The following is a 27351-nucleotide window of genomic DNA, read 5'->3' on the forward strand; positions in this document are numbered from 1 at the left end:
TGCAAAAGCGCAATGTGAAGTCAAATACTAGAAATAGCTGGCGTGACGTCCCACACAGACACTGACTGACTTGGCAGGCAGTTCTACAAGTATAGCGAATAAAGTTAATTCGAACCACTTTTTGACTGATATCTGAGAACTGATGCCCGATCCGATCAATTTGATGAGAAAGCAAAAGTGCGCGTTCGTTTCCCCAGGCTCGGCGCATAACGATAAGTGAAGTGCTGAGTAAAATGTGAAAAATCCATCGCATGCTAAACGCCAACATTCCAAAACGACAAAAAACGTCAGTGGCGACAAAAAATTCAATTCAATACAAAGAATAGAAAAAAGTGTGGCAAAACAGAAGTTGAAACTTCAAAGATATTCCGGGTAACGACAGGTGGCTTGCAATTTTTCTCTCCAAAGGCCGAAGAGTGCGTGTGCGTGTGTGTTTGTGTGTGTGTGTGTGTGTGTGATGATTAGCTTTTTAGCTAATAGTTTAATTGTTATTGTGCATTTGTAACACACGCTAAACACACATTATTGGCCGACATTGCCGTCATCCGGCAGCCAGTGGTAGCGGGTGCCACCTTCGCTGGGGATCATGCCGGTCATTGCTGATGCTACTACCAACGATGAGCCACCAGCAAAATGTTGCAAATATTGTGAGGGTATGCCTAGATTTTATTACACATTTATCTAATACTACTCTTACTATATAGTACATGTATTTCCTTTCTCGCCAACCTTTCTCTTCTAACACTTCCTTGCGAGTTCACTAACCCCCGGCGTGCCTGCAATTAAGTTTAAGAAAATCAAAACAATTATTATTCCACCGCTTTACCGTTGCCGCCCTTGCCTCTGCCGTCGCTCCGCCCCCTTCCCCCTTCCCACTCAACTGAAAGATTTATGCACAAGTACAATATGTAGAGTTCTCGAAGCGGTTGTGGCACAACTTGCAGTACGTACGAGTACTCGAACTTGTAATCGACTGTCCGACTGGCATTAAATTTGTGCGCCGCTCTTAGTTCTAGTTTATTTCAATTTTTTTTCTTCTTTTTGGCATTTGTTTGTTTTAATTTTCGTTTCTGTGGGGGCCCTCTGCGCCACAGCTGTTAGATACTTTGTTTTTCTTGCGTTTGTTGCGTCTGAAGAGCCGCTGACGTGTCTACTTAAAATTTTGATATTCTGCTTATGATTTCATGTCAGCCACAGCAGCAGCAAGAGCATAGACCAACTTACTATTAGCCAACATTTGTTGCTGCCTCTTAAAGCCATCTATTTATTTGTTTTTGCGCCTGTCAAAGCAAGTCTGGCAGAAATAATGACCGGAAATTATTTTTTTTTTACCAACTTTTGAAATAAATTTAATGAAACTCCATTTAAATGTGGCTAGAGTAGAACATTTAGTAACTACAAGAACTAGGCGGTTTCTTTGTCAATGCCTATCTAGTTTTAAGCGATGCGGGATAGGTGGTCGGGAGCTAGGAGGGAGGGGCGGTGGGCGTGTTGGAGGTTTATTTATAGAACATATATAATGTATCTGAGAAAAAATGTCTACAGTCAAAGACTAATACATAGTACATACGTCAAAATAACAAACCAAAACTCAGTTACTTAAAGAACCAAGTGGCAATGTCTATTAAAAAAATCGGGAATATTCTAGAACTTTTCTTTAAAACAGGCGCTATTTAAATAGCTTTCAATATTAGTGCTCTGCTTAACTGCTTAACTGATGATTTAATATAACTTATTAAATAATCTAGCATATTGTTTAAAATTTATTATAATTTATTTTAAGTCTACCAACACAAGCTGATGTAAACTTTATAATATAGTCTTATGAGCTAGGAAAGCTTAAGAGGGAGCTATCTAATCAAATTATAGTTATATCTAATAAATCTAAAAATGTAAAATATGAGCAGCGCTCAGTTTCAAAATATTTTCCCTTGCTCAATCAAATAAACTAGAGGAAGGCAAGCGTCCATAAGGTATGGAAATGATTATCGATTCTAAAGCTTCTCCTAAAAATCCAGAGATGCGTGAAGAATACTAAAATTGTATCAATGGGATTTATCAATATATGTTCTGGCCGGTGGGCCTATTTCCATATTTGCTTTAAAACTTGATAGTTAAAAATTGTACCATTTAAGTCGCACCTTAGCTAAAGAAATGCAAAAGAGTAATTCTAGGCGTTCATATTCAGATTTTTATTGATTTCGATTTTTCGAATTAAATGAAACTACCCAAATTTCCTTCATTTCATTTTAATATTTAATTCAATGCAACACTTTTCACTCAGACACAAGACCACTACAGACTTCTTGAAATCGTTTCCGATTATTAAAACCACTATTGCCGGGCCTTAGTCGCAGCAACTAACCTTCCATAATATGTCTTTATATCAATAAAACTGTTACTTCATAACAACGGAATCTAAAAATATTTGTATTTAAAGCGCTTAAAATTTAAATACTTTTACTACATTTCTAAAAATTACAATACAGTAAGTACAACAATAAAAACAGATGAAACCGGTTCGCTTGATAAGAAAGTTTTTGATTGCTTTTATCGCTTGCGTACTTCTGTGGTAAGACCACAAATAATACAAATTTTCTTTATCGAATCTAAAAGTGTTGATCTGGAATACCTCAAAACTGATATTAGGTTTGGTTAGACCAGTGGTCCGCCGTGGGCAGGATAATTGGCGATCGTTTTGAAAGCTGGTTAGTAGTTCACTGTTCAAACTGTTCACTAGTTCAAAAATTCAATTTTTTATAGAACATAAATATATGAGAAACATTGCATATTGTTTAGATGCTGTACGCAGGTGTTTCTAGCAAATATGAACGCCTAGAATTACTCTTAGCGCAACCAACTTCTTATTTACAATCTTTAACTATCAAGTTTTAAAGTAAAAATGCAAATAGTTCCATCGGCTAGAACATTGATACAATTTTTGTATTCTTCACGCATTTCGGGATTTTCAGGAGAAAATTTAGAATCGATAATAATTTTTTTGGGTCCATGCCTTATGGGCGCTTGCCTTCCTCTACTTTATTTAATTAAGATAAATAATTAAATGGAATCTTACATCAAATGCAGACGTATACATATGTTTAGTATATTCCTTACAATGGGAATGGAAACGTAATTACAAATAAATAAAAAGTGTATTCTAAGAAAGCAATGAATAGTTGTATATGTATATAGCGCTATACTGTTTTAGCGACTTGTTTACAACATGTTCATTGTTTACAACGCGATAAAACCACTTTTATTTTTTATTTTTTTGCTTGCGGCGTACAGACACCAACACAGAAAGTTTTCCAAGCCTTGACACTCTTTCAATATATACGAGTGTTTCGATATTTTGTTTACAAGTTAAACGATACAATAAATGCAGACTATTATTTCTATGATATATGTATGTATTTCAGTAAAAGAAATAAGCAGAGCCTTAATTAGCCTCCCTGACACTCGACAATAATAAAAACAAAAACAACAACAACAATGGCAATTTAAAGGGCGACATTTATGCTGTTTATTGCTGTTGTTGTGCTTCTGGTCGCTTTTTTATGGCCTTTTCAATGTAATTTTTAGCGTCGAACGCTTGGTAACAAGGTGTTGTGTTTGGGGTGGTGTGTATACGTGTGGTTTTGTATGTGGATTTGGTTGCCAAACACTCTCAGTAAATGCTGGTGCGACTATTTTGGGCGACTGTTCTGTCATAGCGCAGCCATTAAATAAAATAACTTTATTATTAGTAGCCTAATATGTAGGATAGTTCCCGAACAATTTTGAATTGGGGCAAATCTAGTAGTTTAAAAAATATTTCATCATTTATTGGAATAGTTCGTAGGGTTCTTAATAAATAAAGCTTTCCGCTTCCTGTTCAGTTATATTTAAACATAAAAGTATAAAATTATGCTACTTTCAAAGTCGCTTTAGTCGTCTTTAGAAAACTTAAAAATTCTCATGTTACACCCAAAAACAATATACACAAGGTACTAAAATAAAACAGCATACAAAAAAGAAAACTGTAAAAAAGACAGTTGTGGCCAGGAACTTGGTAGACACCGTTGTGGAAGCAGATGACCCAGTTTATTCCAAATATTCCAACGGAATTTCGAATTCAATTGATCGGCCGGCACCATACATATTAAATTAAAATGGAAACAATGATCTTGACGTGATCTTTAAAATTTGATGATTCTAATGATTCCGATGGATATGCGCTGTGTTGTCAGTTGGGTGTTCCTATGCTATATCTACGTAGGCAATGGAAATGCATACAAAAATATATGGTATAGAATTTAAGCATTAAGAACCCTGTGGCTTAGTTTTAGGTATTTCTGCTCACCCTGGCATCAAACAGTTTCTATGAATAATATACACATATATTTTCAACCCGATTACCCTGTACTATGATAACACCATAAACATTCTGTAAATCTAAACTGAATTTCGATACTACTTAGCAACTGCTTTCGAAGTGCTTTCTGCTCAAACACCCATGTGTGAAACACTCAACTGTGTTTCCTTTACTATCTGTAAGTACAGAAAGGCAATACAAATTGTTGCACTTTCATCACCAAAAGTATCATGAATAGCAATAACAAAAAATAAAACAACAAAGCCGCAAGCAAAACCATCCGAAGCTGGGCGTCCATTGTTTTTTTGCAACTCTTCTATGCGCCCAAGTGTGAAAAACATGCCGGAAAATTGCCGAGCAGACGCACCCACACAACCGCTCAACAACAACAACTATCTCTTAGTTATTGCCACTGTCTCTGTGTATTTTGAATTTTGCCCATTTTTGTAGTCAACCGCTGTAGCGAGCGATGGCTCTAGCTGTGGTGGAATGGCGAGCTGCTGTCTGATTCAGCTCACCTACTGACGTCTTTTTGCCATTTTGGCGTACAACGCGGCGTATGAACAATTTTTGCCGTTTTCGCGCTCAATGGTCGTTCGATGTGCCTCCACCCATTGGCACAATGTTTACACATAATAGTACGAGCAAAACCGAGAAAACCGACAACAACAGCAACAGCAATAGTCAGAGTCAAAATTCATGTAAAAAGTTATACTTGTAGAGTGGGAGCGAACCGGGGGAATGAATGGGCGGTTCCATGCATTACTTTTGCATATTGCAGACATATGTTCTAAAAGCCACATGAACGAACAAAACAACAGCCACAACAAATAATAATAATAATAGTACAGCAAACATAATGTACGTACATACATACATATGTAACTGAGTATGTGTTGGTATGTATAGTTTACACACAAGCAAAAATTTATGCGTTTAATTTTTTGTTGCTGCCATATTTGAAATAAAATTTGAAACTTGGCATTACGAGTCCGAAATTCGGGGAATTTTTTTTTTTTTGAAGCGCATGCTGGAATAAAATGGAAACAGGCATTTGCGCAAATAAACAAAAAAAGAGCCAACAACGGCAAAAAATGGTAAAACAATCTTATAAATGTATATACTTGTATGTACATACTTGTATGTACGTGTGCGTAGAAGGAGCGGAGTGGGATGTGGGAGGTCTTAGTTTTCTTCAATGTGGCGATCAGTTGGGCTACGGCTGATGGTAGTGATGCTGCCATTGTAGTTGTTTTCAATAAACGCAGCAATTTGCGCTCGTTGCTTAGAAACATTGCCAGGCCAGCGGTTTCGCTGCATACCAGACGAACACACGCACACACACACTTACAAACACGTACGTACACGTACGCAACGCAAACTGCAGGTGTTTTTTTCGCCAGCATCTGTGTCTGCGTGTGTGTGTGGGTGTAGGTGTAGATGTGTGGGTGACGGTAATGCTTTTGTGATAAACAAATTTGTAGCATTTGTTGCCTGCCAACTAACCAGCCAGCCAGCCAGCCTGCATGCCTGCCTGCCAGCATTACTGATTGCCCGACTTTATGTATTCACAAATTCTTTTCATTTTACTTTTGGTTTATTGGAAAATATTTTTCTTAGCAATTTAGGAGAAGTTTCTATTTTTCTATTTGTCCCGTTGCTGTGCAACATGTGCGTGCCGGTTAAGGTCAGTCTTTCTGTTGTATTCGTGTTTTTGCTTGCCTCATATTCCAATGATGAGGCTATAGCTACACTCTCTCTATCAAAAAGTTTCCAAGTTGTATTAAGTAAACAGCGAATAGATGGATACCTTTGTTTAGCATATTGGACTTATACATGCAGGCAAGCAACTCAGGAAAATGTAAAGAGATTTCAAAGCAATTGTTTCTTTCATATCGCAATTGAATTTGTAAAAACATTATGTTATTTTTTTTACGATTGTTTTTGATGTTATCAGCTTATTATGTACAAGTTTTTTCCTGCTGTCCACGACCTCTCCAATCAATGTTGTGATTCATATAGCACTTGGCTGGAAAATGGCTCGACATTTTAAATTGTATCCTTGGCCAAACTCTTCCTATCTATCAGAGAGTATATATGCTTCGAAGTGCCAAACTCACATTGATAACCTCTTTTGCAGCTCAATTCCTATGTTTATTGAAGTGAAAAGCCATGAATTTTTTATTATTGAATGCATCAAATTGTATTCATGGCGTAAAGCTGAAAAATATGGATGATGCAGCATGAGATCACTAGAGGTGTCTATCTCATTCGCATACAAACACTATGGAAGGACTGCGACGGCGACCTTGAATTTGAATTTTACGAAAAATCCCAACATGTTTGAAAAATTCAACGTCTACGAAGTGTAGTGGGACTGGAAAAGCATATATATACTTGTAGTTGAAATGCAGATAGAATGGAATTTCATTTATGCTCAGCTGTTTTGTTTTATGAATGTTGAAATACTATTCTTTCTTCATGGAATTATTTAGTTCCGTTTGTAAAAATAAAATATTATAATTGATAAATGCATATTGTCATACCTGTGCGACATTAATTCTGAAAAAGGGTTCCCGAAATGCATTTTTTCTAAAGGTATCAGGTAATACGGAAACATTTTGAAAACATTTAGAAATAAATTTGTTTCAAAACGGAAATAGTAACTTTTAACCTTTAAAACTGTTTAATCAAAAGTCTAAGAAGTTGTTTAATATATTTCATTAGATATATTGTATGTATGTACATATATTAGGTAAATGATTTTGTATAGAATTTAGGGTAGTCATGAAGTGGCGTACATGGAGAATTGAAACCTCTTTCAACCATTCGCGCGTTCCCGACCGCATCGCACGACCCCACCCACATATATCCGTTAATACGTATGCCAAGAGCATGCCTCATTAGAACACCTTTCAGTTTTCTGGCCAATTTTCGCAACATTTTTAATGGCGTGCGGGGACAATTTGGCACTCGAGTAACCACCGTGTGCCCCACACCTCTTGGCGCTCGTGAGTGCGTTGGTGCGTCGCACGCGAACTATTTAGAGAAGTGTCAAGAAATGTCTGCATTGCTGCAACTATTTTGCCGTTGTCTCGTCTTTCTCCTCGTTGTAGTCGTCGTCACTATTTTGCCGTTGTTGTCGTTGCAACCTCGCGCGTGTGTCGCCACAGCTGTAAGCGACGTTGGACATCCGTCCAATGTCCCAAACTGTGTTCTATATGTGTGCGTGTGAGTGTGTGTGTGCGTCTATTTTTTTTTTTATTTTCTTCTTTTCTTTCGCCTATGCGGGCGGGCGTTGATAAATTACAAAACATCGCGCCGGCTATTTTAAATGTGGCATGAAATTTGCATTTATATTTCTATATACAGGCACATACCCTCGTATGTATGCAATTGTCGCGAACTTTCGCTGACTAAATTGAGGTTAGATTTCATTTCATAAAATAAAAAAGGCGACTAGTCGTCCGGTGTTTGCTTCTTCTTGTTTATCTGCTGCGATTTGGTGGTGGGCGTTTTGGCTGCAAACTGGGACAGAATGCTCATTAGCCAAGTGGCCGCTGCATGAAGCAATTTTCTTCATTTTTTTTCTTTTTTTTTTTTTTTGGTTTTTTTTTGTTTTTGAAATTTTGCTTCTTGTGCTTTCTAAACAAAGCAAAGCGCCAACTGCGTTGCAGAAACGAACAAGAGCGGAAAATTTGTCATTTGCCAATTTTTAAGTATTTGCATTTACGTTTCAGAGTTCGTTCTTTTTTTATTTTCTATGTGTGTGCGTGTTTGTTTGCCATTTTGTGATTTATTTTTGCTTTGACAAATGCAATTATTTGACCATGGCATGTCAAGACATGTGGTCATTGTATTTTTAATATCACCACCATCACATAAGTGTGTATAAAGACAAATAAATTACTAGCGCAACACAAAGCCCACTAAATTGATGGGACAATCAACAGAGAGATGGAGGAGTAACCCAACAGCCAGCCAATTGTTCCAGTCGCTCTCTGTCTTAGAATTCAGTGGCTCGCCGGCAGCTGTTTGCAGTTTCGACTGCAAATGAGCCGCACAATGGCTGGGCAATTAAATGGCAACTGGCAGATAACTTCATTTCCGTTGCCAAAGCAACAACAGAGCCTACACCAACAGCAGCACCAACAGCAGCACCAACAACAACAATGGCAACAGTCTGGTGAGAGTTGCTTTGCATATTAATAAATGTGTTGAAATTGTCAAGTCCGCCTGCGAATGTGTGTCAAACATGGCAAAACGACAGCGCCTCTGCTCCAAAAATAGATGAGGCTGCTACGGCGTAATGCATCTACATAGAAAAGAAGTGAAGTTGGAACAGGTGCGGTGCTGTTGCAGTTGAAAGTTGCAGAAGACGCCCGCCAGGCCATGCTCGGGCAGGCTGGGCCATATGTAAGACCCTATATGTTGATTACGGTCCAACTTTATTACAAAGTACAGTTCAGTTATCAAGAATTATGTGAAGCTGAGTCTCTATAGTTGATATGAAATGAAACAATCAACTAAATGGACATAACATGCCGTATTATTTATTAAACGTGAGTTTCTGAGGAACCAATCCCCTTGGTACCTTTTCTAGGGAAAGAAACTGCTTCATATCAAATAGTGCATAAAGAGCAGTTGATATATTTTTGCTGCCCTTAATTGAGACATGCAGGCGATTGCTGCTTATGATATTCTAATCAAAAAGTCGATATAAGCTTTATTTTTAGAAAATATGGAAAAGAATAAAATAATACATTTCCACGATTCTTAGTAAAGAGAAGAAATGAGTAATGAGAAGTAATTTAATTTTGTTTATAATCGATAATCCACAGTAGCATTCTGTAGTTTGTGCATTTAATTATTAATTAACTTTTCATAACATTATTTCAATTGTAAATTAGGTTAATTATATTCGTAAATTTAGCATACTCTGTAAATTGTTTTTTCAGATTGAGCTTGACTGTAAATTGTATTTGAGTGACAGCAGCAAGCGAGTCAAGTGACTTTCTCTACCGCACTGGCCAGTTTTTGGCCAAATACTTTCTGAACTTTTCACATTTCTTCCGTTTGCATGTGTCAGCGCACAAAATTGCATTTTGCACACACATTCTGGCAAACTGGCAAAGAGAACCGAAATCAGCTGCAGTCGTATGCGAAACTTTTCAATTTCGCATACAAATCCCACATCACACATACTGCCACACGTAGAAAGACTTTGCTGTCAGTTACGTGCTACCAAAATGCATTCAACATACATAAATACAAATCCCTAAACTATTTTAATGTTGACTTGACCAAAAATCTAAGGCTAAAAGGTCGTGTTGATGGTCGTTGCAAAATGGAAAAGTTACTCCAAACAAAATGGAGCAAGCTATAGAATACACTCTATAATTGGATGAAATGCTTTGTTGCAAATGCTTTGTCCTAGACCTTTAAAATATATATCTGGGAAAAATAAAAGAAAAGATTTTTCAAATGTATCTAGTATTATATCAGTATAAATTATTAGGATTAATTAATTTGTTGATAACAATTTCTGCAAACATACATAAATGCTTACCCCATGCGGGGTATGGAGCAGATGGCTAATGTAGCAGATAAGCAAGGAAAATTACGTTTAAAGAAAAATGGAAAATGTTAGCTTGACAGCTCCTTCTTGCAACAATGCCTTTCTGAAGGGTATATTACATTCACTTTAAAACACATATTTAAAGCCCATAAAAGTTATTTCGCTTTAGCATGAACAACCGGGCGTATGCGCAATGTTAGCTGGCACATTGAAAGAGGTTTTCTTTTATGTGGCAAGTATTCGTACCCAACAGGTCAATGCAAAATTTTGTAACCCCTTTGGCATTTGTACTATTTATTGCATGGGTGACAGGTGGCCTTTCGAAAACGAAGGTTAGGACAAGCACAAATTGTTAACAAATGGTGATCATTGCCTTAGAAAATGTAATAATAAAGAAGGGTCCGCCACATACAATGTGTAGTTCCTTATTTGGAAAAGCAATTATTGTTAAAATGCTTCCGCGTGACTGAAAACGGACAATAGTCTCTTTTTGGTCATAAATATAAAGGCCGCGGGCTCAGCTCATTTATCATTGCTGTTTTTCTCGCCTGCCAATCATTGAACTTTGTGCTCAATAATTGTAAACTTCTCGTTTCGGTTCATTGACATTTGGCCAATAGTATGTAGAAATATGCATATTTTTTTGCCACGCGGCCATTAGCAGGGACTCATTTTGCCGCCTGCCGCTTTGTCCTCAATTAAAGCAAATACAGAAAAATATGGAAAAATGTGGCACGAGCCACGAGTCGCTTCGCGGTTATTGAGATTTGCCATACATACTCGTACGAGTCATAATGCTAAATAGGCGGTTCTGCGATCATAACTCAGCGCCTGTACTCATTATTGGGTCACATGCTGTCTATGGAAGCATTTAGGAAATATTTCACTGAACATACCCGTACTCGTGCATATTCTTCAGTTCCAAAAATCTATAAATATCGAAGGGTGGTACTCGTAACTATCTCTTTGACTCACATGCTAAAAACCTCGCCGGCCGTGTTTACGGCTGTTTAACGCCAGCACAATTATTTAGAAGAAATTTGTTGATTTGCGCAAATAGTTTTATTGGGATGTAATTAGCTGACTTTTTTATTGCCCTACTTGTTCTTGCGACGGCCCGATTGACGTTTTGTTTATGTTTTTTTGTTGATTTTTCTTTTGAGGGTCAGGAGCAAATTGAGTAAATACATGCTGGCTCATACACAAAGTGTGTAGATTACTATTAAATGCAATATGTACAAATTCCCAGAAGTTATACAATGACATTGAAACAAATTATTATTCACAAAATATCGCTCGAAAGATTTTGTTATAACCTGTTGAAGTTAATGAAAATTAGAGTTGCTTTAAGCATTTAGACTATGAATTGTATCTGAGTCTCCCAGACAAACCCATTTCTTTGGCCAGCTTACAAGTTCGATTACCGATTGGGAAGAAAGAAAGAAAACTGATTAGTATGTTACTTATCCAATTACTAAGTTTATTGAGCAAGTGTAGTCAGAAAAAAACAGAGTTATTATATATGGAAGAAAATCGAAGCAATAATATTTGGAGTACCGAAAAGGTATATTATTGTTTCGTTGACAAGTTGCATATTTGAGAACAGCAGTCGTACTGCCACTGGAGAAATTAAAAGTGCAAGTAAATCAACTGGTGAACCTAAAGATTGACTACTTTTATTCCATGAGAATATCCGTTAATTAATCCGTCATAGAAAACTGCTCTACAAGTTCAATCAATTGACCAGTAATTGCTCGAACCGATAGGGAGAAATGTTGAATGACTATTGAGCCAGGAATGATGAAGGCATTTATAAATACAACCATTTAATTGATTTGCTCCTTAGAGAAATTCCAAAGTGGCTTTTTTAGTGGGTTTCATAAAATTGCCAAATATTTAGTTTTTAATTTCTTTTATATAAACAGCTCCACGGTGTTGGTGTTGTTGTTTCTTTTGTGTCATAGTCGCTCGATATTGCCAAAGAAGCCAGCGACATCATAATCATAAATTTTTATTGCGTGCATTTATTTTTAACCCAATTTTTAACGGCTCGCAGCCCAGACCGGCCCGGTGGCTTGGCTCATACATAGTTTTCTATACCAACATTTTCGGTTGCTGCCATTTTTATATGCTTGTCAGTCTTTAGAATTTATGTTATGTTTTTCATACATTCTTCGGTTTGGTCGGCGTCGTGTCTTCTTTTTTGTTTCTATAAAAATTTTTGCTGCCATTGTAGGCAGTCGCAGTCACTGTCAGCGGCAGCGGCAGCGCCGAGCAACAGATTTCTTAGCTTCACACAAATTTGACTTTCAAATGAAGGACAAATATTGGGACGAACGCGTGAGCGAACAGGCGAGCAGGCCAGCCAACAAACAACAAACAAACAACTAAGCGACGTGCGAATGGAGAGCGGTGTTTAGGGCGTAATGTCAAAGTTTTATGCTGTGCATTTAAGATGTGCGTTGGTGTGCGTGTATGTGTCTGTGTCTGTGTCTGTCTCCATGTGTTTGTGTGTCAGTTTATTTCGAATTTTTCATGTTTCAGATTTTCAACATAATTTATGTACGTCTGCATATACACTTAAGTACAAATTTCAGATCTTTAAGTGGGTGTTGCGAGTATTTGCAATATATTTTATTTTCTTGTTTTTGGTTTTTTTCCACAATTGTTTTGTCACTTGCCTGGATGGTGTGCAGCACCTTAGAACATTTGTTAGATATTAATAAACCGCGTGTATCGAATACAAATATAACACATGCATTTTGTACTTCTGATCAATCAGACTTCTATTCACCCTTCAATTATCAAGTTCCTATTTTCTTTGTATCAAATGATTCTGTTGTTTGTTGTATAAAGTAAAGTGTGTAGAATATGAATTCTAAAAGCACAGAAGCTTTATACCTGACACTAAAAAGCAAAAATTAATCGGCTTGTAGTATTTAACTGAAGAAAAGAATTCAGATGTTATACTTTGGAAATGAAATCGTGCTGAAATAAATATGCTACAGTTAGTGTTTGTCCCTGTGAAGTAATATCAATATAAAACTAAGAAAAATCATCTACAGCTTTAGTTATTTATTAATGTTGTAAATAATTTTATTGTTGATATACGCTCTTAATGATTTTAATAAGTCAGGCCCCCAAGAATATGCAGATTCTTTATAAGGAGGCAAGATGAGTCGATATAGCCATGAGTGGATCTCAGAAAGTATAACAGCAGGTTCTGTGAGAACATTCAACGTTTTGGTTTCCGATGCATCCTTTGCTGAAAGTACGAGGCGCAATTAGTATCTTTAAGTAACTCTTATTTATTGGCATTTATTGGAATTTATGTATCATACTTATTTCACGGCTATAGGTCAACTCTAAAGATAGTTTTGGTCATATACTTGTATATAGTCTCTGCCCGTACTCTGTCAGAGTATGTAAGACTTGAGCCCGTTCTGGTAGAGTCTTTTCTTAATTCCTTTTGTAACATTTGATTGAAAACCAGCTATAATCAAAAATATATACAGATGTGTTGGAATTTGGTTCTGTATTGAGTGAAGGAAAGGATCTTTATTGTTTTGTACGAACTGCATTTACTGTATAATGCTTAGGCTTAGCAATTTCACTGCCCGGACGAGGGCCAGCATAAAAATAGACGCGGCCACCTAAGCCTCGGGCCGCCGCGTCAGTACAAAAATTTATCGACACGAGCCAACTGTCAGCCCAAAAGGCGGCAAAATCAACATGAAAATCTGCTAAGATGGCAGGGCAAGTCTCTCTCTCTCGCTCTCTATGCATTGTCCGCCATGCTGAGTCACATTCGAAACGTATACACATCTTTTTTTTAGCCCAAATAAGCGCAAAAATATCGCGCCTCGTTCTAGTATCTAAAAGATACAAAACAGCTCAGCATAAACAGCAACAGCAGCAGCAATGCAAATAACTTGGCACGCACATCGTGTTTCTAGACGATGTCGTCGTTGTCGACGTTGTTGGCCATGCACGAAAAAAGATTCTAATGCATTTGGTTTGCGCTTGGGACTTTACAATCTCGAAACTTAACTTGTCGCTTGGGTAGGCCCACTTCGCAGTTGCGTTCTTGTTTATTTAGGACTCGTAGTCGTCGCCTCTAAGATACTTTTTTAGCTTGAACTGAAAACAATAAAAAGAATGCAATTCTGCCGACTGACAAGCTGAACACTTTTATGTGCTGTTTTTAATGTGCTTGTGACTTCTTTTTATCGTGCTTTGGGAAATCTCCATCACCATAGGATGGAAGAATTTAAAGCTATGTTTGTAATGTTTTAACAATTCATGCATTCTTTTAACTAGATTTAGATACGAAAACTTGCTTAATCCTCAATCATTTAACTGTAAACGGAAATAGGAGAACTTCGATTATTTCAAGCATTTCAACAATCAACTGATAAAAGGACCAACTAATGCTAAGAAGTTTAGAAAAAACAAACTGCTTAATTGAATTAAATAGTTAATGCAATGTGAGTTGCCAAAACAATACTGTCGACGCATATTATAAACATTATTATAGAAACTTATGAGGTAAATCGGAAAAGAAACAACATAATAACGAATGAGACCATATAGTACAAATAATTAAAACTGCAATTAAAATTAATGAACTATGTACAAGTATAACAACCTTTTTGCAATTAATTTGTTTGCTACAAATATATTTCCCCACTGGCCGTCCGCAAAATACGCAAAATTTGCCGATCAGCTGTTATTGGTTCCCAACTTTCTGTGAAATGCAACATTCTATCAGGCTTTGCGGTGTGCTTTTTGACTTGTTGGTTTTTGGCTGAAACATCTGAGCGACAAGTGCCTGGGTATTCATACGCATACATATCTACACTCAAGTGAATACGAGTATGCAGACATACTTGGTAACCAAAATAAAATGCGAGTACCCATGGGACTAAAATCAAAAGTGAATTTTTCGCAACGCATTGCGTACTTAAATGTATACAAAATGAACGGTGCGCATAGCCGCGTTGGGCTTTTCGTTAGTTGAAAATAGCGCCGTATTTAGGTTTTAGGTCGTCGTCGTCACGATGCATTCAAGCATATCACTTTGACGTTTGAATGCTCAATAAACTGCGCCGGATAAATAGAATCGATTGCATTCGAATGCTATGCAGCAGCATTGGCAGACTGAGAGACATATATACATACTCGTATGTATGTATGTACATACATCTGTACTTATAAAAGCCAAAGTGTGCGGTCACAAATAGAGAGAGTTGAGTCAGTGAGTGTGTGACTAGAAACGTTTTCATATCAGCAAATATTTGTGCTTTTGTAATCAGCATTTCAATCAAATTCGCTCAGTCGTTGTGTTTTCCACCTACATAGCTGTACTTGTATGTATGTGGCTGTATGTGTGTGTATGTGTACACACTTGTTGGCAAGTGCGCAGAAAAATGTACCACAAATGTAAGGGCCAACCACGCCACTGAATCGAATCATAGTGCTGTGCTCTTTCGTCCAGAAATCTGTCAGCTATTAAAACGTTCATGAAATTCGCTACCTCTTTAAATGCTCTTTCTCAACTAATCTATCTCTTTAAAACCTGTTACAAATTTATGCAAACAAACATTTTTTTTTTTAATATAAAACAAAGTAATTTCATAATTTTCTTTTAAGTATCAATATTTCTTTAACATCGCTTGAGAACAAGAAATTGTTTTTATTTAAAAAAATTACCTTATATAAAACTAGATAATTGCATCATTTTCTTTTAAGTATCAATAACATCGGTTGAGGACAAGAAATTGTTTTATATGTATTTCAAATACAACTCGAAAGAAGTACAATAACTTGAAATATCTAGTGCAAGAGAAAGAAAGAAGAAGAATAAAGCCTAGGAACAATGAAATTGGGAACAGACAGACATAAATATGTTCGCCAGACGGTCGGTCTTGTAGAAAATAAAAATTAAGTACTATTAGTATGAATAAACAAGAAAATGCTCATAAATACAACACAACTAATGGCCAATGAACTACACCTCCAGCTCATTGAAACGAACTAGACCGTACAACTCTAATACCTGTGTTATCTCTTCTTCTGGCAAACAAATAAAGTAGCTCAACATAAAACTAAACGTTGTAGTCCTCAACAAACAGACCAGCAAATAAAACACAAACACCATAACGCACTCAACATGAAAATCATTACCGCGTCGACGACACACCTCAGAAATCAATCAATCGATTTATTTCACTGTAAAGAACAGAATAACGAGAATAGAAAGAAAGATTGAGGCTGCGAGGGACTAAGAGATGAATAAATGTAAATATACATGAACTTTAGTCACTCGCAACTAACCGTCAACTAATTTAAAATCTTGATAACAGTGCTAAATGGGAAACGGATTAACTGATTGATTAACTGACTGAAACAAATAGCTACAGGCTGCTGAAGACTTCATCAAACTTTTCAGCGAGCATTATATGGACTATATGTAAATATGTTCCTATCTGAACTTTGTGAAACAAAGGCAATGCAGTCGCGAGCACGTCAATGACCTGGGAATTGCTTGATAAGTTTCACTTAAATTTGGATATAAAAATGGGGTAAACAATGTAATATTGTGAGTACTATTTCAACTACGAGTTCCGTTTGAAAGCCATTTTATATTCGAAGTCATCATCTACTATATTTAATAGTTATTTACATTCGATGATCATCGAGTTACAATAAACTGTCAAATCTGTGTTGATTAAACTCTGATTTGTGGACTCACCTATTTTTGATGCTGAGTAAAAATGTACGAAGAAACAAAGCAACATGTTTATGCAACAATCCACCTTTCACAAAGAAAGAGCACAAATAATTATAAATTCTTATAATCGAATTTTAATACCAAAGTTAATGCACATGTACATTAATGATGCGATTTACCCGTACTTAAAGATTCTGCTCGATTTGGTTGGTGTTGGCAAACGCTTGAGTACAAGTAATTTAGCCAGACATACATTTCATGTAATATACTCGTGCTTTGGGGAATGGTTTAAACGCGTCACCTTGACAACTGTTGGCTGTTGTTGCCCAATATTTGTGTTCAGTGGTAGGAGTGTGAGGTAGCGAGGCCGGGAGGGGGAGGTGTGAGTATGTTGTCGCCTAACAAATTAGCTTGGATACAGTTCTCAACATGCCTTCATTAAAAGTTGCCATGCTGTTTTTTGTTTTCTTGTCCATGGGATAGAATCCCAGTCCTCGGTAATAACTGCGACAAAGCCGACGGTAAATTGTCTGTCTGTCTACATGCCTGAGTCTATTTTTGGAGAAAATGTGCTGTGTCCCATTTTCATTTTCTATACATACTTACGTATTTCTTCTTATTGCCTAAACTTTTTACCTTCGAGGTAGCAGAGCATAAATAGATACAAATATAGGAATGGGCAAGATACGATGACAACAAAGAAAAGGCTTCACATTGTGAATGCAAGTATTTATGTGGGCGTTTTGGGACTTCATTTTGAATGCTGCTAAAAACTACTTTGTATTATTTCACATTTAATTTCCCATTGCCCTTTATATATCATGAAAAGACTTGTGCCTAAATAGAGAGTTATTGTCACTGAACACTCACTAATGAGGTAAAGGTAATACTATAAGAAACGAGTAGAACGAGTAGCCACTTCTTACTACTCCTTACAGTCCTTCATTGAAATAAACATGGTTGCTTCAATATTACTTCTGGCAGCTATATTATATAATGAATTTTGATTAATGTTTCGAATATGATAAGGTCGGGTAGAAATTACGCATTATAAAGAGCCTGTAACCCACAAATATGTATATGAATATGGTGTGAAATTTCAAAATACCGAAAAAAACAAAGGTATTAAAGATATTTTAAGCAAAAATGCTTTATAAAAAATAAAACCTTAACTCAAGCTTTCATACAAACTCGTAAAATTGATTCAAAAATAAAAGGAATAGTAAATCACAAAAAGGCTTATGGTGGATAGAAATTGATATTGCTTCTGATTGAAGTAATTCGTCCAATTTGTGCAACATTTTCTGTCTATGGTCAGACAGACGTTTCATTCGAACATTTTACAACAATATTGACGAAAAATAACGACTAAAATAATAATTAAATTAAATGTTAATAAATTGGAAAACCTGCCAAAGATGTGCCAGAAGCTGGCGAGGGGAGGGGGGAAAGTGTGGTGAGTGCGCACATTTTGGCATTGATTAATGCATCGCAGCAATAATGGCTTATAAAGCACAATAACAGCGAGCAATTGGTTAATATCGTGCTCAAATCCATCATAATTATGAGCGTATTCATTGTTGGTAGCTGGGACTATGCCTAGGCGAAATACACAGCTCCAAATATTTCGCAAGCGAAAATGTCATAAATTATTTTAGATTTACAGGTTTTTAATTAATTCCATTATACACAAAATTTATCAACCTGAAATGTCTGACTGTGACTGAGTGACTGACTGGATGACAAAATGTCGTCCAGTTTGCTGCTCATGTGGGGGTAGGAGTTGCGGGCCATTTTGATTTTATTTTCTTTTATGCATTGGACATTTTTTGTATTTGCGCCATGCACGCGTGGGCTTTCTTGTTTGACGTATGCATATATGCATGGCCACATATTTGTTTCTTAATTCTTACACAGATACATACGAGTATCTATCGCATCTATAGCTACTTATGCTCTTCATTTGCCAAATGTGTTAAATGGTGCTGCACTTTGGTTGGGGCCACGGCAACAACGTCGATATTTGCGACAGTTGTGTTTTTTATTTTATATTCTGGATTATTTATTTCCCATTCGGGCCCATGACGTTTTCAGCCATGTTTCATTTTGAGCCGGCGCGACAAGAATTTGTGTTTTGTTTTTATGTACATTTATAAATTTCATTTTAATGGGCACTAAATATGAGTTTTCTTTAAGTGCTGAATAGAATTGACGGCTTATGTTGCATATAAATTTTGTTCCTTAGCAATTTTCGGTAAAGTGCAATATTGCGATTTTTTTTATAATAATTTTCCACTTTATAATGTGTATATAAATATTATACAATTTATTAGCTTAAATAATACTTAAAAAGCTTATGGCTTAGGCCTTGAGATTGAGAAACAAGTCATAAAATCATGAAATTTAATTGTTTTTGGCTGCCTTGAAAACATTAGTGTGTGACACATTTAAACAGTGAGTTTGATTCCCATCGACGGATTTAAAATTTAAATATCTATAAAAGAAAAGGTGGTGACTTTGTGTTGACGGGAAAGTGTCAAATAAAGTACCCGTGGAAGCTAATTAATGGCTTAATGGGGAATGCTTTCTTAAATCAAATCAAGCAATAAAAAAACTGATTACTTTTCAAAAGAGGTATCTTTTAAGTTCTCTATACTAAGCCGACCTACAGGGAAAAACAAAACATCAGAGAAAACAGAAACATAGTAGAAAATCACATTTCAATGCTATCCAGACATTCTCAGATTGTAACATTGCTTTTTTTTTCAATATCCTTTTATTTAAACTGAAAGTTAACCAACTATCGCACTTCTTGGAAAGAAGGTGTCAATATCTGATTGGCTAAAACTATCGTGTCAATGGAAGAGACAGTTTAGCGCCTCTGCCTATTTCTGCCTTCATTAACAAAGCAGACGAAAGTGGAAAACATTAATTAATGAACGAAATTATTTTTGTATATGTATCTACGATACGTTAGTATATACAAGTATGTATGTATATGCAAACATACATATAAGACTTTAGACTATGCATAGTATTCTTTAATCACCCTCATTTTTGTCAGCGACGGCATTGACGGCTGAGTAGAAAAAAACGTAAAGCCAAGTTGCCAAGAAAAATAACATAAAAATTGCTACATTATATTTCTAAATATTTGTATTTAGCGCAAGTTAAATAATCACATAGATTATGCATGCGGCATACAAATAACAAAAGCTTTCAAAATGAGTAAATACGCAACAACAACAAAAAAAGCAAAAAAAAAAAAAGCTGAAAAAGCTGGTTAGAAAATATTTTAACGCCATCTCCGCAACGTGCGAGCAATTATACATATATTTATGAGAAGATATAAATGTGTGGGTGTGTGCATGTACAAAGACCAGCAGCCACAACAAACACCTGTAGACACACATCTACTGCAACAACAATGCTGCAACGATCAGAGCATTTTCCATGCCAGATCCCAAATTTTGTTTTACAATGTAAGCGCTCGGACCAAGTCGTGTAAACATTGAGTTTACAGCCAACATTTCTGTTCATTTTCCCCCTTTCTCTCATCTACATACATAATTGTTCAGTTAACACCAAAAGCAGCAATGCTAAGTAAATTGCCAAGGCTGCACTGTGCTTTAAATATTGGGGACATTAGCCAATTGATGACTCTCGTTAGATCCCCTGCTTAGTATGTGTTTTTGTGTTTTAAAATTGAATATGTGACACATTTTCAAAAATCCTAAATTATGACGACGACCCGCATGGTGATCCACTTTAAACTAATTGTTAGCTGGCAGCGGCAGCCACGCCCACAGCAACTGACCAAAGAAAGGCGTTCCCGCTGTGCTGTGGGTGACAAATTTTGGCAGCAGGTTAGGTTAGACTGCACGTTCTATGTATGTATGTGTGCGCGAGGGTGGTACGATTAGTAATTGATATATGTAATAATCATTAAGTTGCGAATCTTTTTATTACAAATTCCTATCGAATGTGAATGTCATCAATCATATTCTATATAACATTTTAAAACCAAATTAAATGAAGTAACAGATAAATATAATTCTTAAATATATTTTGAAACATGCATTATTTATCAATCACTTTTTCCTCATATATAATAAGCTAACAAAGCTCGATTATTTATGTCTAAAGTGGACTAAAATGAGTCAAATTTTTAACTGCTTTGTTCTAGTTCCATAATTGTTATTGGCAGTAAAGCCATTGCCACAAAGCCAAGTGTAGTCCAAGTTTTCGAGTGAAAAGTTTTTCGCTTCGTGCCCATGATATGGGAAAGTTTTATAGCAATCCTACTTTTCACTGAAACTAAACTAAATTTAGAGAAGGAACATCATACGTGTAGTTTAACATTGCCAAGTTTCAAAGACAACGTAAGCACCAATTATACAAATATGTCCACCCTCGATGATATGCTTATACGAGTAGTACATGGACGACAGGTTGGTGGATGGCTCTTTTCTTTCCGTTATACAAATGTCAAAATGACAGCTGCGTGCAGTCAGTCAAAATACGCATTCCAAATGACGTCTGTCCGATAAAAGTGAAAATAACGCTGACACAAATATTGCACTGGTATGTGACATTTAAAGACGATCTATTGGAATAGGTTGTATTTGGGTTGTATTATTTGTCACCTAGATACAAAGTTCATTTAAATTGCACCGGCTTTAGAATACTCTTTCAACTGGCCTGACGTGATAATGCAAATGTCCCATTGTAGTCGTCGTCCTCTTTGGCGTCAGTATAGTCGCCTAGTCGAGTCATCGGAGCATTTCACCTGCGCGCACAATTAAGTTTTCGGCACGTAAATGAATCATTGAAATGACTGAGCGTGCATATATGCAAATATATAGACACAGATTCGTATAGATCGTGCGCTGCCAACTGATTTGCCAGCGGAATTCGTCTTGAGCTGGTATTCGTACGCCTACGAACATGCACTGTACTCCTCATACGCCCCGTTGTACCTGCCCTATCCCCCCACAACTTTTCTTTGCACGCGCGCCAATGTATGCGCAATTAATAAATTTAATTAAGAAATAGCAAACACTACATGCTGTCGTCAGCCATTCCGCCCTCAAGTGCGAAAATTATGAAAATTTCTAAATATGCATGCAAAATAGAGCACTCGAAAGTATTTTGGTTCTGGCCATTTGTTTTAATAAAACAAACGCAACCCAACTGCATCCAACAAAAAAAAATTGGCAAAAAGTTCAAGATCAAAAAGCGAAAAACAAATGACTGCAAGAGTCTGAAAAATGGGAATATCAATGCTTATAGCTTGTTCGAGACACGTTCCAAATTCCATTTCGTCAAACAAATTGGTGTACAAAATAAGCCGATGACCACTTAACCTATTAATGCCTGTATATGACTGTGTATTGAATTTTGATTCAACGCTAAACTACACTGCAAAAAAGTGCTAATTTACAAATATATGAAGATATGATACTTTCAATAAAAAACTAACTAAGCAGGAGAGATGAGTGGAGTGTGCACTCGAGAAACTTTAACGACATATCAGTCATAGTACATCCTAGATTTTCTGAGATGCAAATTTTTATAAAAATTCCGAAATATAAAAGTTATTCTATTTTGCTTTCTACATAAAATTCATCTAAAAATTGCATTTGCCTGGTACCTACAAGATTTTCCATTTAGGGTATTTATTTACCAATACATACATTACATAAGATATGTTTTTAAAGAGGGAAGTGAAAAAGGCTTTTGAACAGTTGTTTCCTAGATTGGGTTACTAAGCTGATTATATTTGGGATATAAATACTATTTTCATTTCATTTATTTTGCTGACTGTATATTTATTTATTATGTGCCTGTATCGCATAATATACATATTTTTTATGGTTACAATTTTCATTTTGAATTTTGAGTCATCGCTGAATTATTGCGAAACTATGCACACTGCATTCTCGCAGCAATTTTAGCATGTCTTATAGTCGCTATATCGTTGTTGTTGATTTTTTTTCCTGCTGCTTGGCATGCGCTGAGTGCCCGATAATATTTGCAATTATTTATTTCAACTTGGCGGCGTCTTCTGAAACGCCAGCGTCTTTATTTTGGCGGTTGGTCGGCAACGCTGGCGTCGACGGCTTCGCTGCCCGATTATTGCCAAATCGCCAAAATATGTGCAATGAAGAATATTTTACACAGCAGGCGCGTCGATGCGAAAAACGTGCGAAAAACTTTTATGTTCTGAAAAGACTGCACTTTTCATTTTGGCTGCAACTTTGAACTTTTCAGCTGGCCGCCAGCTAGTGCATATTTCGCAACTGGTGGCGGCGTCGTCGTCCGCGTTGTTGTTGTTGTTGCTATTATTGTTGTCGTTGTCGTCGTCGTGAGAGGACATTCTACACGCGCAACATTTTCTAGCAATTAATAAATTCAGTTTTATGTCCGTCGGATGGCCTGATGTGTGTTTTCTATGTCTATGTCGTGACACCCTCTACAAAATGGTATTAGTATTTGATTTAGATATTTGCATCACATACAAAAATTATAGGAAAGGTTTTACTTATGAAGATGTGATGTGAATATGCTTAGCTTTGTTCGGATCACGATATTTTTCCAAATACATCGTACAGCTTTTAAGGTAAAATTGGGTCTAACTTATATAATCAGCCAATTGTGCTTTATTAGTGAAAAATTCACTGTTCTTCAAGATAATTCAAATAAACTTTTTATAGAAATTTTAAACCAGCAAATCATATTTTCTTTCCTATTTCCTATTGTTTCTTAAGTGTATCCCTACATAAAAGAGTTTAAAAAAAACTGTTCTTATTATCTAGGGTATATAGTTTTCGGCGTACGGAAAACGCAGTTTTTTCATGATGTTTTTTTAAGTTTATGAATGAACATTTCGCCGCAATCGGTGTCCAATAAATCGAAATCACACCCGCTGACTGCGCCAGCTAATTAATTTGTTGCCGTTTGATAAAAATTATGATTGGAGACATGCATACAGTTGCCTGAGACTCGAGAGTACCTCGATTTGTTTTTAGAGCAGGCAGCCTTGAGAGTTCGTTGGCCAATGCTGTGTTCAGTGTTTGGCAGAATGCAACATGGCGTATGCTTAATGTATGGTGGGCGTATGCTTTCTAGTCAAATGAAATGTTATTGTCTGAGCGTGGAAAACTTTTTCGCCTGTCTATTTCTCTGGTGCTTAGTAGAATGTACAAATGTATAACACCGATTTGCCATAACCACACATCATCAATATTTTTTGTTTGTGGTTTTACATTGGATCAGAAAAATTTTGTTGTTGTAGTTGGCTTACTGCATAAATTAGTTGTGGAAACAAATATGAATATGAAGGCTCATCTCTATCTCTATGTGGGGGTGCGTGTAACGAAAACAACACAAGTTTTCAATATCAAAACAAACTTGACCATTGCTGCCAAAATGTGCGTAGGAAATTTCACGTGCAAATTACCAACGAATGTTTCATTACAAAAAATAAAATAAAAATGTGTTGCGGTTTTGTGGGCTGTGTGTTTGACTGGAAACCGCCACCGCCACTGCCACCGCCCGCACCATCGCCGTCACCACCACCAACCACCAACCACCAACCACCATCAACGTCATTAGGCATACAAAATATTGCCGTTTATGCGATTTGTTGTAGTGTTTGTTTGTTTGTTTTAGCAATACGGGCTCCACATACACATGCAAGGCAACTGGCGGAACATGCCTATACGTACATAAATAATTACATACATGTACATGTACATACACATACATGCAAACGTGAACCGTTTGCCTGCCTTTGGCCCAATGAATAATTCATTTACGCATGTGTGCGTGTGCGTTTTGTTTTTCTTATTTCAATTGTCATGCATAATTAAACTTTATTGCAATTAGATGTAGCCACCAAACTAAACTGAACTTACTTTTTACCATCAGGGCAGGTTTAAGAATATATCAATAAGATAAGATTAAGCTCCAGAAAACTCTACACACGATTACAAGGTGCTTCCCATAATAAAGGGGACCCTTTCGTTGCTGGCCACATCTGGACTTTCAATCAATTTTTCATGGCAATCGGGTAGAAGCCGAGTTTTTGCACACAAAGTAACAAAACTGGAAAAAGTATTGAGAAGTCAAGTATTATCGTTTCTACGATTCTGAAGCGCTTGGTACGTCCGTATACGCTGTATTTATTATCAATTATTCGCCTGATTTGGGTCCTTTTCTGAAAATTGCTCTTGCCCGGAAACTATTAAAATGACACCAATATTTTTAACGACATGCCACTCAAAAGCCTGAGTGCTCGTTCAAGAAATTGAGCCGGAAGATTATAATTTGGAAAAAAAAAACAACACATTTCCAATTCTTTGTTCTTATTTTTTTAAAATCCTGTCGCACTTTGTAGTTAAGCTTCTACTTCTGGGAGTTACAAATTTCGTGAATATAATTCCAAAGATACATTAAATAAACTTTGCGACCGTAATTTATATGTGTATAACACTTGACCTTGGATAATTAATCGGTTTCCCAATGTTGTTTATGATAGGTTATTTGGAGGTCTTCTAATACTAAGACCCAAGAATTAAGCAGAAGTTTTAAATTGTTAATCGGCTGACTAGTCGCCCCTCCCCCATCCTTTGGCATGAAAGTACACCAATAAATAAACTATATTTATGGCCACCAGCTTTTTGACATTGTTAGGTTTTGTTTATTTAATGCCTGCATATCTCGATATTTCTTATTTTTCTCGTTTATGCTAGATTTGAAAAGTGTATGCTCTGTGATAAAAACGTATAAATAAAAAATAAAAATTTAGCCCTGAAATGTTTGCCAAAAAATGTTCACTTCGCTTGTTTTATTGGGGATTTTGCCGGTTGATGGTGCGTTGTGTGCCTTCGGTAACAACAACAATAGAAACAATATCAACAATAAAAACAATAGAAAATAAATTGTATAAAAACTAAACATAACACGCTGCCTGCTTGGCTACTAAAGTTGCTATAGAATTTTTTTTCAGAGGCTGCCACCTCGCACAATAAATAAATGTATGTGTATGTGTGTGTGTGTGTGTGTGTTTATAAAAACAGCGGCAACTATAATGTATAGAAAAACTTGCGAAATATTTTCCACTTGGCACGCAGCTTGGTCGCAGTCAGGCAGCCAGCCAGATATCAGAGTGTGTGAGTGAGTGTGTTTGCACTTTACACTTTTCAATTTTAATATTTTTAATAAGATTTCGGCCGTTTGATAAATACAGAACAGATTGTAGTCAAGTGTGTATATGAGCGGCTAATATGCCTTCCTTCTATTAATTAATAGTCAAAAACGAGGCGATGGCCACTTGGCTGGTTCTGGAATAAAATGAATAGCGCCTCTGGGACTCTTTCTATTTATCTTGTGTGGGATGACTTGTTGGTCACTTGCTGAGTTGTTGGGTTGCACTCTGAAGGGCAACGCGCATTTGGCACTTGTCAATATATTTGTTTTTGTTGCGTTCACACGCGTTGCCCACGAGCCACGCCCAGATCGCCATGTGCATCACAGCTTGCCAAAAATCAAAAACTGTGCAGCGTTCTTGATTAAAAATAGTTTGCAAACACTCGTGGGGGTGGCGACGTTTTCGTCGTCCGTCGTGGTTGTATCATTGAAAATTCAATTTCAATTATAACATTCGGCATGGGTGTGTAGAGAGAGTGTGTGAGGTGGAGAGAGTATAGTGTATAGTATGTGTGTACGTGTATCGTTACTTAAATGTCACATTTTCTACGAGGCTTACATTCGTGGCTCATATTTTCGCAAATTAAATTTTTATTAAGCGTATCGGTTGGGTATAATTAATTTTAATTGAGGGCGTTCATATAAGTAGGATTCTATTTATATGCACTTTTTCTATATGATATACACATACAAAGTATCATCAAGCATACTTGTACTCCTGTCCTATTTTAACGTGCGGCAAATACCAAAGCTATAGCCAGTCACCTGAATAGTAAGCAGCAGCAAGAGCCTGATTGTAATCAACAGTAAATAAAAACTAAGTGGATTTTCCAGTCTTAAAAAGCCTACATTTTGTACCTAAATCCACAAAATTTTTAAAATAATTAAAGATAAGAATTAGTTGTCGTGTTATGATGAGTTGCAGAATTTTCCGCAACCAACACTTAATGTTTGTAACATAACCAAGTATTATTGGCATACTTGGTTTCTTAATAGCGAAATGGGATCTTAATATTTTTATAAGCAAAACAGCTTTTATACATTTGAAGAATCTTAAAAAGAAACACATGACGGCTAACTTTTAAGCAGTGACTTGCAAACATCCTACGATTAGTGTAATGCCCTTTTGAAGCTGGTATGCATTTTCCTTTAAAACACTGTCAGGGCTTCGAGTGCAATTTCTCAAATATCTAAGTAAGTTTAAGGAATAGTTGGATGCATATCTGTATATTGTTTTACTTATTTTATATGTGTTCACTCACGAATCCAATCCAGATTATTATGGTTGCTGATTACGTATAATTTTCGAGTGAAAAATCTAGTTTTCTTTAAATTCCTCTCTGTTTCTACACATGTTGATTGTTATGAGGAGCGCAAAGGCGCATTTAGTTGATTGTAGATGCGATTCATTGGATATATATTTTTGAAACAACTATAGCTAAACGAATATGCTTTATTATCTAAACGAAC

General features: G+C 36.4%; 1 protein-coding gene across 1 annotated transcript in view; it reads left to right on the top strand.

Annotated features, from left to right (window-relative positions):
* The first annotated feature begins 535 nt into the window (after positions 1–535).
* The window catches only part of LOC115622317 (serine-rich adhesin for platelets), a 46308-nt gene continuing 19492 nt past the window's right edge, over positions 536–27351 (top strand). The window contains exon 1 of the mRNA XM_030516223.1: positions 536–653. Coding sequence (XP_030372083.1) covers positions 587–653 — 67 coding nt within the window. The 5' untranslated portion in view covers positions 536–586. The remainder of the gene's footprint in view (positions 654–27351) is intronic.

The sequence above is a fragment of the Scaptodrosophila lebanonensis genome, unplaced genomic scaffold, assembly GCF_003285725.1.
Source record: "Scaptodrosophila lebanonensis strain 11010-0011.00,11010-0021.00 unplaced genomic scaffold, SlebRS2 tig00000043-arrow-pilon, whole genome shotgun sequence".
Taxonomy (NCBI): Eukaryota; Metazoa; Arthropoda; class Insecta; order Diptera; family Drosophilidae; genus Scaptodrosophila; species Scaptodrosophila lebanonensis.